The following is a 14,454-nucleotide window of genomic DNA, read 5'->3' on the forward strand; positions in this document are numbered from 1 at the left end:
ATTTCAGAATACCACATCAGAAGACCACATCTGGTTCCCCTCCTGTCAGCCCAAACCAGGAATCCGAAGCTACAGTGGGAACAGGCTCACCAAAACTGGAAAGTTAAAGATTGGAATGTTTTAACGGTCTTCAAAAGTCAGTTTTGGTGAGCCTGTTCCCACTGTAAGCCTCAGATTCCTGTTCATGGCTGACAGGAGTGGAACCCAATGTGGTCTTCTACTCTTGTGCATTCTGAGATGCTTTTCTGCTCACCACTGTTGTAGAGAGTAGTTATTTGACTTACCATAGCCTTCGTGCCAGCTTAAACCAGTCTAACTATTCTCCTCTAATGTCTCTCATCAACAAGGGGCTACCACCCATAGAACTGGCATTTACTGGATGGTTTTCGGCACCATTCCGCGTAAACTCCAGAGACTGCTGCGTGTGAGATCAGCAGTTTCCGAAATACTCAATCCAGCCCGTCTGGCACCAACAACCATGCCACGGTTAAAGTCACTGAGATCACATTTTCCCCCATTCTCATGTTTGATATGAAAATTAACTTAAGTTCTTAACCTGCATATAATTACACATACATATTCACTGTGATATGGATAAATTCATAACTTTTAACTGGCATTCCTCACAAAAGAAACTGTTCCTTAAGTATCGGCATATTTCTTTCAGACAGTTAAATATTGGAAATCACAGGTTCCTGGAACAAAGGTTACCCAACAGCGCCACCTTGTGACTATCCTAGTAAATAACACCGAAAACTTATAAGTGTGATTATTATTTGATTCTTTTCACTGAAAATACAAAAAAAATTAAAAAGCTCTATCTGGAGTGGTAGGAAAATAATAAGGAAGCATAAGCAAAAATAAAGCACTGAGAAAACATTTTAACCAAATGGAATTTAAATTACATTTAGAAGAGTGGATACGAAATGTTTCCGAGTGTGGAGAGAACCAGTAGATCTGCATGCGTGTGAATGAATCCATTCTCCCAAATATCCTCCATACACACACTGCATAACCAACTGCTCTCTTCAAAACAACATGAAATATTAATTGCATGGAAAACCAATAAATGGACCATATATAGACCTTAGAGACGAGGTGTACTAGGAATTTCTACACTATGTGGTGGATATACATGAACGGAGTATCAGAAGTGGACGTATAATTACACTTTCTGGCTCTCAGAGCAACACAGCATGACAGTGAGAAGCCTGGCAGCGTGTGAGACAGCAGTCAAGAGCTCCCTCATGAGGACGAGGATATTAGATATGACCTCAGCTCCAACAGAAGACACGCTGTGTGTGGAAATGTTTCGTCATCTCGTCCCTATCCGTGTCTCTTAGAGGCCGTGTATGATAGCGTGGTAAGGGAACCTCACTACACTCTGACTCATGGTTGCCATGCATAACAAACTAGGAAATAATGGAGAGGGAGAAATTAAGATCACTTTCAGTTCCTGAAATGTGCCGTAATGAGGCATGCAAATTGTGAGGCCAAAAAAAATAACAACAAAAAAACACTTCCACATTTTTATAGATGACAGTACTGACAATGTATTATATCTGCCCTAGAATAGGTGGCAATTTAGAAAAACAGGAAAATGTAATTAAGGGAGAAAAAGAAAAAAAAAAAAAAAAGGCTGTGAGCAATAATATTAAGATCCCAAAATGCCTAACTCAGGACTAGGCTTAATTACCATGCTAAATAAAACAAAAAGACTGGTTAAATTGGAGAGAAAAAACTAAACTGCCAAAGTGTTTGAGTAATGACACACTCACTAAAATGAGGTTCATGCTCATCAGGTAATTCGTGATGGTTCATTAATTCGCATGATGCTAAAAAAAAAAAAAGAAATGAAATGAAGAATCAGTGGTTCTGGATGTTGGATTAAATAAGATGTGGCAAAGAATTAAATTTTGATACAATATTATTAATTTTCTCTTAATTAGAGATGTATTTAAAAACTTATAAAATACTTAAAATACGTATTAAATATTTAATCGACTAATTAAATACTTATTATGTAACCGCATAATTGATAAGTAAAATACTATGTGAAATTCGCAAATGAGATTTCTTCTACGATAAAATGTATTATCAGTCATATTGCTCTTACTAAGCATGTGACAGTCAGTTTGCTGGATGGAAAACGGCCCAGATGAAGCTAGACGTGCCAATATTTCATCACAGTGGAATCCGAATTAACACAGTCCCAGAATGCAATGCAGCTATATGACGAAGCTGAATATGAAATATTAATCATAAATACTGATTGCAAGTCGTTCAGGGTGAATTTTCCTAAATAATTTGACGCACAGACCAAACTGTTCCTTTTACAGGGAAATCTATATCTCTTTTTCAACGTGTTTGAGTACATGAATTCAAAATTACTCTCTCAACACAGCCATCACTATAGTGCATGCGTCATGAACATGGGAAAATGACTATTTGACCTAAATGACTTCTTCATTCACTAAAGAGGATGTGCACCCCATAGACAATCCTGTTTATGCTGAACTACGTATTTAGCAACCGCCAGTAAACTGCTCACATTTATATTTAAACAATGGGAAAAGCTATAAGCGTACATACACTATATGGCCAAAAATATGTGGACATCTGACAATCATTCCCATATGTGAGCCTTCCTCAAACTGTTGTCATAAAGTTGGAAGCACAGAATTGTCTAGAATGTCTTTGTATGCAGTAGCATTAAGATTTCCCTTCACTGGAGCTAACAGGCCCAATCCTGTTCAAACATGACAATGCCCCTGTGCACAAAGCGATCTCCATGAAGACGTGGTTTGCCAAAGGTGGAGTGGATGAACTTCAGTGGTCCTGCACAGAGCCCTGACCTCAACCCCAATGAACACCTTTACGATAAACTGAAACACCAACTACGTGCCAGGATTTCTTGCCCAACATCAGTGCCTGACCTTACTGATGCTTTTCTGGGCAAATCACCACAGCCATGCTCCAAAAATCTAGTGTAAAGCCTTTGCAGAAGAGTGAAGCTTATTATAACAGCAAAGGGGGGAATGAATCTTAAATTGGATGTTCAGCAAGCACATGGTCATTATTTATTCTGTAACAAACAATTTAGCTGGACAAAATCCATGTAACACAAACTGAAATCAGTTACTGTACATTACAAATCCATTAACATGAAAAACTTACTGTTATCAGGGAGAGAAGACTCAAATAATGCAGCATGGTTTGTCTTTTTAAAAGAACCTGCTACTGCTTCTGTGAGAAAAATTTTGGCACTTGATTAAAGACTCGACCATAATCACAGACACATGATCATGTGGGTGATAACATGGCCACATTTCTCACATTTTGACAACTTCTGCATTACGAGAATCCTTTAAGGACCTTATCAAGATCAGTCAAGATCTAAGTAGATATATGTCAGTACATGATATTTATTTCATATCTGGAGTTTTTGTGGTAATCAATACCACCGTTAAAACGGATGTAGGGGTATACGGTAAACCGTACAAGCTGTCCTTAAAATAAGCCTGTATTTCCTTGCAATAACTCAGCTTTCTGTCTACTTTGGATGCAAGCATGCGCAAAAAGAGAGTAGGTCATCTGGGAATATAAATAGAACATTACAATAGGGTTAGCCAGAGCGCGTACACACCCTGTCATTTTAGCCTAAATAAACTTCAACTCTAGCTCAAGCGAAGTGAGTGCAAAAAGAGGAAAAGCTACTTTCAGTTCAGATGAAGAGCAGGAGCTTCATTTCATCCAGCTGCCTCAATATGAGTTGATAAATTGTGTGTGCTAGAGATGACCACCTAGCATTGCTGCATAAAGACACATTAGAGAACAATTACAGAGCTTGAGCTTACCTGCGTAATTATATATAAATTACTAATAGCCCCATAGATTTGCTAAAAACACTTAGCATAAGTGCTAAATATTGTGATAGACATGATTTATTCCACACTGGCCTATTATAATTTACCTTATACCACAGTGCGGTTGAATTCTCGGTCAGAAGGTGTGTATTATTTTTGTATAACCACACGGCTAAGTCAGTAGTTCAGGCTGTAACATGAGTTAATTCACAGGAATTAGTACAGCAAACGTTCTGCATAATGTACGACTAATAATAAATGGAATTTTAAAAACGTGTTTTTTAAATGAAGAAAAACGTAGAATCATTGATGTGGTGAAGTTTTGGTTAGAAGACATTTATTTAGCGTTCATGGAACGAGTCTTGAGCGTCAACGCATTAAAACAATCATGCAGAGTTTCCCAGGACCTCAGGAAGATCTTCAGCACAGAGGAGTTTATGTTTTCTGGTTTCTTGGTTTCTTTTTTTTTGGGGGGGGGGGGGGGGTCGTTACTGTTTATCATCGCTATAACATAAGTGATAACAGAAACTAACTTGTCTCTCAGACATTACACAATATTAAATCATAACTATATACTGTTAAAATGCCCATGTGTCGTTCATTCGCAAATCACTGTGGTGTAAAGCACTCCAGACCGTGCAGTTACACAAAAATAATCCACTTCTGGGTGGTAACACCATTGCAATCATTGGCAAATTGCTGTGGTATAAGTGGAATAACAAACTCCAAACCATGCAGTTATACAAAAATATTATTCACTTCAGGGAATCACACCATCCTGACGTGCATTCATATAACCACACAGTCATCATAGTGATTTGCCAATGATTACAATGTTTAATTTATTAATGAATGGCATGTTGCACATTTTAACAGTTTGTAGTTAGATTTAATTTTGTGGAACATCCACAAGATAAGTTAGCTCCTGTTATGTATTATATATACTCTGACTACACAAAATTAATAACCTTGGGAGCATCTCAATCAGTTCCCTAGTTCAGTAGTCAGAGCACTGATCAGGGAGTCAGCCATTTTAAGTGCTGTCTCGATCGCAAAATCTTTCCAGTGCACTGGAACGGTTGTTCCCTCAAAAAAAAAAAACCCACAATGCACCGCAAAAAACAGGAAGCATCGATGCTCACTGTGTTCCCATACTGGAAATGGCATCATATTTTCTGAAGCCTTTCAGCTCGAAAAAAATGGCAGACGAACTCTCAGTCAACTTCGTCTACAAGTATAAGTAGCTTGTTATCGTTGTTGTAGCTCTCAAATGATTACCTACATTAGCAATTTTTAACTCTGACATTCTATATGTGGTTTGTTTGAGTCTAACAACTTTTAAGTGTTTAATGACTTTAAAAAAATCCACTAGCCTACGATCCTGCCTGAAGCACCATGACAGAAACGCGTGTGATTAAGCCAACAAATTTATATGACATATAACGTCAAAAGTATCGGTCCTGCCTGTTGCTGATAAACTCCAGTTGTGATGTTTTACTGCGCGAGTAGCCTATGGAGTCATGTCACCGGAAATTGAGTCATCAGTGTCCCAGTGTGTACTGAGTCAGGGTCGTTACCAGGGTCCTTACCAGCGCCCAAACTCGTGTACAAGATATACTGATTGACGACCTATTGAGCTGATCGAGACACACCCAAAAACTTGTCTGTGGAGCATCTTGCATGTTCTTTCCACATCTGCATGGATTTCATCCCACCTCCAAAAGCATGTCAGTAGGTGGACGGGCTACACTAAATTGTCCCTAGGTGTGAATGTGCATGTGCCTGGTCATATCCAATGTCCTATCCAGGGTGTATTCCCGCCTAGTGTCCCGGGATAGGCTCTAGATCTTCCACGGCCCTGTCCGGGATAAAGCGTTTACTGAAGATGAATGAATGAATGGACTAATGGACTAGTCTAAATAGACTAACACTACATTGACCTTGTGTATCACCAACAAGGGAGACAAATTAGCATTTGCAATGAATTCATATGTGTGCGTGCATGCATGCGTGTGTGTGTGTGTGTGTGTGTGTCCCACAACACATTCCGTCAAGCAAAAGCAGTGTTGATTGGCTGTAGCTTACTTTTAAATGAGCTTGATAACACAATGGTGTTCAATACAGAAATTTAGTGTCAGCACACAGACTAACACCATAAATCAAAATTAGGAGTTCACACCTTCTTAAGTAAAGCAGTGGGATGAATTTATTGCAGTTTTAAGCTGGTTCGCATAAAAACAAGAGCTTTCTTCAGTAAAATTTGAGGTAATGGTCTGGAAAGAGCAAAATACAAAAATAACCAGAGTTAACAACTGTATTAAACACAGAGGAATGTCCGAGTGTTTTTATTCTTATTTTAAACAGAGTGTGTGTTTTTATTCTTATTTTAGACAGGCATTGACTCTGTCTCTGAGCTGTGATATGGTTAAAGCTGTCTGTAAACACACTGAGGTAAAAGTTTTCTGGCGCACATCTGGAAAAACTCCGACAAAAAAGTTCCCGACAAAAAAAAAACCCCGACACAAACATGAAAATAAACACAAGTTTAACCATTTGAATGCTGTTTTACAATAACCCGGAAAAAAAGGCTGCAGTTTCTATTATATTTCACACAGAAAGCAGAAAGACTCGGGGCACTGTGGCTAACTGAACCCCGCCAATCCGCAGCTCAGCTCCAGCTACAAGGTTGAAATGAAATATGAAATAAAAGTGAATGAGGAAACACGACTGAGGAGAAATGAAGCATGTGGCTCCTGTATGAAGCGGAATTGTTGAAAAGTTTCTCCGGCTACAAGCTCATTCACCTTTGTTTTTCCTCTCAGAAACCACTAATGTCTGACTGAGCATTACCCCCAACAAGCAGAGGCTGTATCCGACACAGCTAAATAAGAAAAACACACTTCTCACACCGTTCAGTAAGTTTTGTTTTGTTTTTCAGCTCGACTGGCTGTAAGTCGGTATAATGCTGTGTTCAAGAGCGACTTAAATGTTGTTTACCTGCAGTCTCCGGCGCACAGATCAGGTTACCAGCACACAATCAAACTCAAACTCAAAACTTTCACTGTGCAAGCGCAATTCCTGGCTAAACTGCGCTTTATACTCCGACATCTCCTTAACATCCTGCGCGCACACACACACACACACACACACACACACACACAACAGCAACGCGAAAACCCCTTCACTCTGTGTGTTCAATCGAAGCTCATCCTCTTGTGGGAAGAAAAGAGGTGGCGTTTCCCACAAAGCACTGCAGCCGGGCGAAAATGGCACCTAGAGAAGCAGCAGCACGCATCTGGAGGCTTCTCTGCACAACATGGCCTGATGAGCTCCAGATGCCTGCTCTGTGCCATGACCCGACCTTCCCTGAGCACATGAACGCTCCACACATGTCTGACTAATCACCTGCTCCGCACACACTGCATTTACTAATCACTAGACTGCATGCTCATGCTTCACTGACATGCGATCATGACTGAGTCAACGGCTTGAACAGTGCTGCTAAGTCTTTTCAAGGGAAAGTTGCAAGAAAGCTCTGCGAGTCGCCAGATGACGTCACAGATCATTTGCATAGTCCTTGATCCGTCATGATCAGTTGCATATCAAAACGTGTTAGATGCAGAAGGAAGATTTTCTGAAGATTTTCAGAACAGAATAAGAACAAAACATTCATAAGTAAGGAATAACACACAACAGACCTTGCAGCTACACAAAAATAATGCACGTCGGGGTGGAGTGATGTGGCACAACGCGCAAGCTGAGTGCCCCTACCCACTGGAGTGCATTATTTTCGTATAACAGCATGGTCTGGAGTGTGTATTTCTGCTGACACCACAGCGATTTGCCCACGATTACAATGTTTAATTTGTTAATGAATGACACGTTGCACATTTTAACAGTTTAGAGTTAAATTTAATGTTGTGGAACGTCCAATAGACAAGTTAGCTCCTGGTCTCGCCTACGTTATAGCTTCGATAAACGGTCATTCCCTCACCAGCCTCTCTCTCTCTCTCTCTCTCAAAAAACGCAGCCTGTCATTTTAGCAAGAAACCAGAAAGTGTAAACTCCTCTGTCCTGAAGACCTTCCTGTGCCGAGACTCCTTCCATAAATGTTAAAAAAATGTCTCCTAAAAAAGTCACCACATCAACGATTGTACGTTTTACTTTTCAAAAAACATGTTTTTCCGAGTTTTAAAATTTCTCCACCTTGGAGGTTGTTTTTGAAAAGAATATATCCAAAACATGTGTGTGTGTGAAATCCCCAGGAGACCAGGAGTTTCTGAAACACTCAAACCAGCCCACCTGGTACCAACAACCATGCCACAGTTAAAGTCACAGAGATCACACCTTTCCTTCATTCTGATGTTTGACGTGAACATTAACTGAAGCTCTTGACCTGTATCTGTATGATTTCTTTTTTTTGCACAGTGCTGCTTGTTAGCTGGGTCATGCCTAAGCCACTCACAACCTAACACCCACTTTCCACTTCTTGTCACCACATTTGACCTAGCTAATCATCTGCAAAGCGAGAAGGTGAGAAAAGACGTGTAGAACAGTCAAACTAAATAAGTAAAATGTGCATGCAGTTAATACAGACTACACAATATACACTTTGTTTTTGAGGAGCAGCTTGTCACTTGCCAGTACCAAAAACTTCATGCATGTTGTTCATTTCAAGCTCTGTTTACCTTGTTAAAAATCAACTCAGATTTTTTTAAAACATAAAAGTGCAAGTTCTGTCAAAGCAAACAGTGAATAATACACCTACTTACAAGTACAGCACGTTTTCCCTCACCTTCAGCCAAATACCATGAATATTTCTCAAGATCGTGTGCTGATATGCAGGCATTTCAATCCTGAGCGGATTTAGGAGTTCAGAGAGGAAAAGTGTAGTGCCTGTACTGATCAGTGGCCAGGAGACATTCAGCAGAAGGAGAAACCAGAGTTTAGAGATGTGGCTCTACAGATCACTCATCGTATGTGTGATGTTTCTAAATGCTGCTTCCTTTCCCTTCAATCATGATTCACCACACACACACACACACACCACAGCAACGGTATTTGTGATTTTCTGGAGAAGGGAGTGTCCAAGCTTAAACTCAGCGTGGTTTTAGGGAGTGAGCCAGAGGCCCACCCGCCCTGTATATCTTGTTTTCGGACATTCCACAACATTAAATGTCACTATAAAGAAAAAAAAGTAATTCTTTAATAAATAAATAAATAATGTAATTGTTGGCAAATGACTGTGATATAAAAGGAATAAGGAAAAATACCACTTTGTATTGGTAACAGTAACTCCACTTCGCATCAGCCACGGCACGCCACCCTGCCACTGATTATTTTCTAATAACAGCGTGCCCTGTTGTGTTTTATTCCTTATATACACCGCTGGAGTCTTTGTTAGTTATCTAAACCACCATATTTCACTGTAGGGATGGTGATAATTGAGTTATGGCCTGTGTTAACTTTTCACCACACGTAGTGCTTTGAAACTTGCCCAAATCACACCAAAAAAAAAAAAAAAAACACACACCTTCTCTTCACATTACTCCTTTTGTGCTTTCAATGGCTCTTCCTGAGCAATGGTTTCTTCCTAGATACCTAATCATACATTCCTCTTTATGCAGAGCTCCTGAAATGGTTGTCTGGTGCACCTTCGGCAACTCCTTCAGAGTGACTGTTGGCCTCACTGTGGCTTCCCTCACCAGTCTCCATCTTGTTTTTGTGCTGAGGTTTGAGGGATAGGTAGTGCTTGGATTGTGTGATGTAGTTCCAATTCCTCACTATTGATCCAACAGTCCTTCCTTGGAATGACCAACCTCTTAGATATAATTTACATCCTATTCCTAAGATATGGCATTCTATTACCTTATCTTTAACTTTCTAAGAATGCTCCTTAGTCTTTATTTTCACTCCTTTCCTTCAGACTGACAATCTCTTCAATGACATTTCAACTGAAGTGTCTTTTTGTTCAGAACATGAGAGCTGTTTTAATATTTTACAAGTGCAGGTCAATTATAAGTCAATTTTTCAGTTTCTGATTTTCTTTAAAATGCATGGAATAATTCATTTTGACTTTAAAAATTCACTGTAAGAGAACATGAGTTTGCAATAAAATTACTGAGAGGAAGAATATGTGTATTTATCATTTGTTATTTGATAAATTCCAGTGAGGTTGAATACTTTTGCAAGCCACTGTACATATTGCAATATATTAACATTATGATACACTTTTTCAAGTATTATGGGTCTAATCAGGTGTCAGTGATTTTATAACTTAATTGTTTTTCCACTTTAAAAAGCAACTGACTAGAGATAAAAATCTTTTCACTCCTATTTCCTTCATTAAATACTTAAAATACTATAAATAGTATAAAAACTCTTAACTAACAGGTTGTTATAATATGGCTACACAGTTTCATTGGCGTTTAGTTAACAAAACTTTAGCAAAACTGAATATTGTGATTAGTGATGTAACAATGTCATTTTTTCAGACTTAGTACAAGTCCATGTTTTTGGTTATATCGCCTTTATATAACAAATCAGGGGCTTCATGGAACATCTGGGCTTGAGAACGGCACTGGGAGTACAGTCTTGTGCAACCCTAGTGGCTAGGGATTGTTCCCTGGCCGAGAATCGAACCTGGACTGCGGCAGTGAGAGCGCCGGGGCCTAACCACTAAGCCCTCCAGGGAACCCCCACCTCTAGAATGTACGGTACACAAAATAAAAACATCTTTTTTGATAGTGTATCCCATGTGTTATGAGGAGAAGATGATCAAGCAGCACTAAAGATCTGTCACTTTGACTAACTAAATCTTATTAATATTGCATAGACATCATTTGTGGGCAGACTCTCTTTTCTCCATAATTACACTTTCAGTCAGAAGGTCATTTTTTTTTTTGACTATAACTGTTCTGTCAAAAATGTTGGAGATTCTTTTTGTACAAAAAACTCAATAATACGCCCATGTGCTTTGTTTCTCGTTATCATTTCTCAACATTTTTTGGAATGATAAATGATAATCACACATGATGGCTTCCATATGGACTGGAAGGACAAACAGAGCTCTTCAGACCAAACTGCCTCATTCTGAAAGAATGTGAGAATGAAATCATTTAGGCTGAGCCCTTGATAGCACTGATGTGGCTTCTTCTCGCACTATCGTCATTTTTATTGACCTTCATTTCCTCTATGGCCTCTGAAACGTCTCTCAGGGGAAGTGACTAAAACCGGGAAGTTATTCTTTCAGTATGACAAGCCACTGCCCTAACCCAAACCCAAATTCTTCTCACTTCATGAAATAAATCAAAATGCCCAGCAACTGAACCGTGTTTCTTTAATGACTTTAAATGACACATGCAAGCCCACATAAGAACACAATGTGCGCTTGTGCTAAAAGCTGCAAAACACCATCAAAAGAGGTCCAATTAGACTGAACAGAAACTCAGCATTATGAACCATGAAAAAAAACCCTGCAAAACAAAGATTTAGCTTAAAGGAAAATCTGTGCAGACTCAGAGACCAGAGACTTATTTAAAATACGTCTCTGCTCTCTTTGGTCCTTAACTTTCCATTAGTCAGTACATCGATCAGAAGCACACCTTCTTCAGGACAGGCTGTTATTACTCACTTAAAACTGTCTGAACATCATTCACTAATTGTTATCATTTGCTAACAATTTTCCACTCTGCAGTCTTTAATGAGATCTGTGCTTTCAATTAAATTAACCCTGACTTATCTTTCTTGATCTCTTTATTTGCTTAGTCTGCAAATCAATTCTAAAAAAAAAAAAAAAAAAAAAAACATTGCAAGTGGACAGAGAAGGATACTGTAGACTGATCCGATACCAAGTACTGACCTGAAACAGTGGATCAGTACTGGATCTGAAGTGACATTTTTCTGTTCAGTCAGACTACTGCAACACAGATCTTTCATGTAAACTTAGGACACAACTTGTCTTAAAGCGCGCCACCATTCCGCCTCTGATATTTCACATAACTTCATAACGATTAGTATGAAATCATACTGTAATACCAGTGTCGTTTTAAGGATGAAAAAGTGAATCGGTGCATGCCCAGCGTCAGACCCAGACGCACTTTTGTGTCCTTGGCAATGCATTAATACCTATACTGGTATCGGGTATCGGTCTGATACTGTGCTCATTTACTATTGCTCATATTGTAAAAAATGCTCTGATACTAACACGCTATATCATGTGATACTATGTAACATAAGCCTAGTGTCATGTACGTCATGGACGTATTTAACAAATAAAGCAGAACGCAAACTGCGCTCTGTGAAAATATCAATATTAATAAAAGATCAGCATCATACTTTAACATTAGCAACCTGATAAAACATCTTATCTCTATCTTTTCTATATTTTTTAATGATTTTTTTTCCTGAATTTTCTCCCTAATTTTGCTCTCTTGAACTCCCAGCCACAGATGGCTGTGTTCAGGATTTGAACTGGTGATGTTCATGTGATTGGTCAAATGTGTTTCTCTTGCAGCATGATCTCTGGCATGTGGGTGACCAACCTGAACATACAAAGCTGTATCAGTGCATGTGGTCATCAAAAACAAGAGCAAGGTGCTGTAATTTTAGTGTACACAATCTGTATTTGGTATTTCTGAGGGTGAAGCAGTGAGGCAAGCATGCAGAGAAACTGTGGAGTGTGAGAGCAGTTCAGTTCTGCGAGCACTGAGCACTGAAACCCACGCACTCCACCTCCAACCCCCCAAAAACACATCGGCATCTACTGCTTGCTCACACTAAATAAACTCCTATGTTATCTCAGACTGATCAACACCACTTGGTCTCTCATTACAGTATCAGTATCAAGAAGTACAAAAAAAACATCCCCACAGACGGCCCGAAAAAATTGTATCAATTCTTAGCTAGTTCTTAGCTCCCACAAGCTTCAGAATCTTGATGGCTGTATTTGGATTGGGTATTAACGCTTGTGTGTATGCACAAGCATCCGAACACCGTGATACGATGGGCTATTCGGAGCAAGAGGGAGTCACTAGATTGAAAAAAGTTCTCAGAATCACATCTTTGAAAAGGACTAGAGGTTTTTTTTATTTTTATAAAATAATAAACAGCTGGGAGTGAGTAAATATGAATGGCCATTTGTAATTTGGGTCAAATTCCCTTTTCCAGGTAGGCGGTTCTTTTATCAAGCTAAGATTAGAACATTTTTACTGACAAATGCTAGGTCTTTCTCCAGCCAAGTGGCTCCAGAATTAACCATGTGGTCACTGATGGTCATGTAAGTTTATCCAGAAATGACATTAAATTAAAAACCATTAAAATGATTAATCTGAGAAACTTAAAATTAAGCAGCACTAAAAAAAAACACCTGCTCAGACTGAAATGGAGGTATAAAAAAACTGGCCTGTGTGATCTTGTCGTGTCGTTCCTCATAACAATGTGATAGTTCCTCTTCACACAGAACACATGTGGAACTTAGCCTGACCACAGATGATGCTGGATTTAGTGCTCTTCTCTCCGGTGAGTCCAAACAGCACTTACATATGTATATGTTCTACTTATATCTATATTTACGTATGTATGTTACGTATGTTCTACTATCTTCTATATTTATCATAACTAGGAGTAATTAACTTCTTGCGTCCCTGATTCTCCTGATGTATCAGTCCCATATTGAGCACAATGCGTGGGCTGAACTGGACATGTACGATCCTCCCCACTGATTCTGAACACTCCTCCACTTCCCTCTCTTGGTTTCAGCACTGCAAGAACTCCAGAGCCTGGGCAGAGGAAAATAAATAACACTAAAAAAGAACTGTGCCTGAACCAGCATGTGCTAGTACAATAGCAGCTACACTCTGACAGCATATTGTGGCACATTAGCGAATTCCTTTGCGAAGCTGAAAGCCTGAGCACGCATTGTGTCTGGATCTCTTGCTCCTCAAGGATAACCAGAGCCATTCTGCCCTTGACAATAATTCATCAAAAGATGAAGTGCAGGCTGTGAAGCAGTCTGCCACGAGGGCTAGTGTGAGGATGCAGAGCCATAACTCAGACCCACAGTACACAGTGGCCAAAGAATCAGGAACTCTGGGGTCCAACTAAGAGGAAGCAGAAGAGAAGACAAGAGAATCACCACACATATACACGTTGGGTGGCATCTGTATTCAAATTTGATTCAGGGAGAGCTTCTAATTCATCTTAATGCACCTACATTTTGTGATGACCACTTGCCCTTTTAACACCCCAACTGCAAGGCAACTGCCTTGATGCCTCCGCTGTCAGACAAGTTTGTGTCTTAGAAGGCAGCACTGTTATATTACGACTCGTAAGGAAACAATCTGAGACACCCTTTGAAGGAAGCATGACATGATGACATGCCAAGATACTAGCCCCAGCCTCAGACTTTCCACCAACATGCCGCAGAGCATTTGATATATTTTGTGCACGTTTTTGGCCACGAGCTTCAGAATCTTGAACACTGCAATCTGATCAGTATCTCTGTACCTCCATGTATACACATCTGTGCAGATTGTAGTAAAACAACAAACTTTTGAACACTGGCACACAATGAGATTTTCAGAGCAAA

The 14,454-nt window shown here is 39.5% G+C and overlaps 1 protein-coding gene across 13 annotated transcripts in view; it reads right to left on the reverse strand.

The window, feature by feature from the left end:
* Positions 1 to 14,454, reverse strand: part of psd3l (pleckstrin and Sec7 domain containing 3, like) — a 127,865-nt gene that overhangs the window by 70,236 nt on the left and 43,175 nt on the right. Inside the window, exon 1 of one of the 13 annotated variants that reach the window (XM_034312739.2) lies at positions 8,662 to 8,952. The exons of 9 other annotated variants lie outside the window; for them this stretch is intronic. Coding sequence is in view for 1 of the 4 variants with exons in the window: in XM_034312736.2 (XP_034168627.1) it covers positions 8,639 to 8,715 (77 nt within the window). In the remaining 3 variants the exon portion in view is untranslated. Of the gene's footprint in view, positions 1 to 6,863; positions 7,261 to 8,638; positions 8,953 to 14,454 lie in introns of those variants that run through there. 3 more of the 13 variants (XM_034312736.2, XM_034312740.2, XM_034312738.2) reach the window with 3 other exon arrangements.

This window comes from Pangasianodon hypophthalmus, chromosome 17 (assembly GCF_027358585.1).
Source record: "Pangasianodon hypophthalmus isolate fPanHyp1 chromosome 17, fPanHyp1.pri, whole genome shotgun sequence".
Lineage (NCBI taxonomy): Eukaryota > Metazoa > Chordata > Actinopteri > Siluriformes > Pangasiidae > Pangasianodon > Pangasianodon hypophthalmus.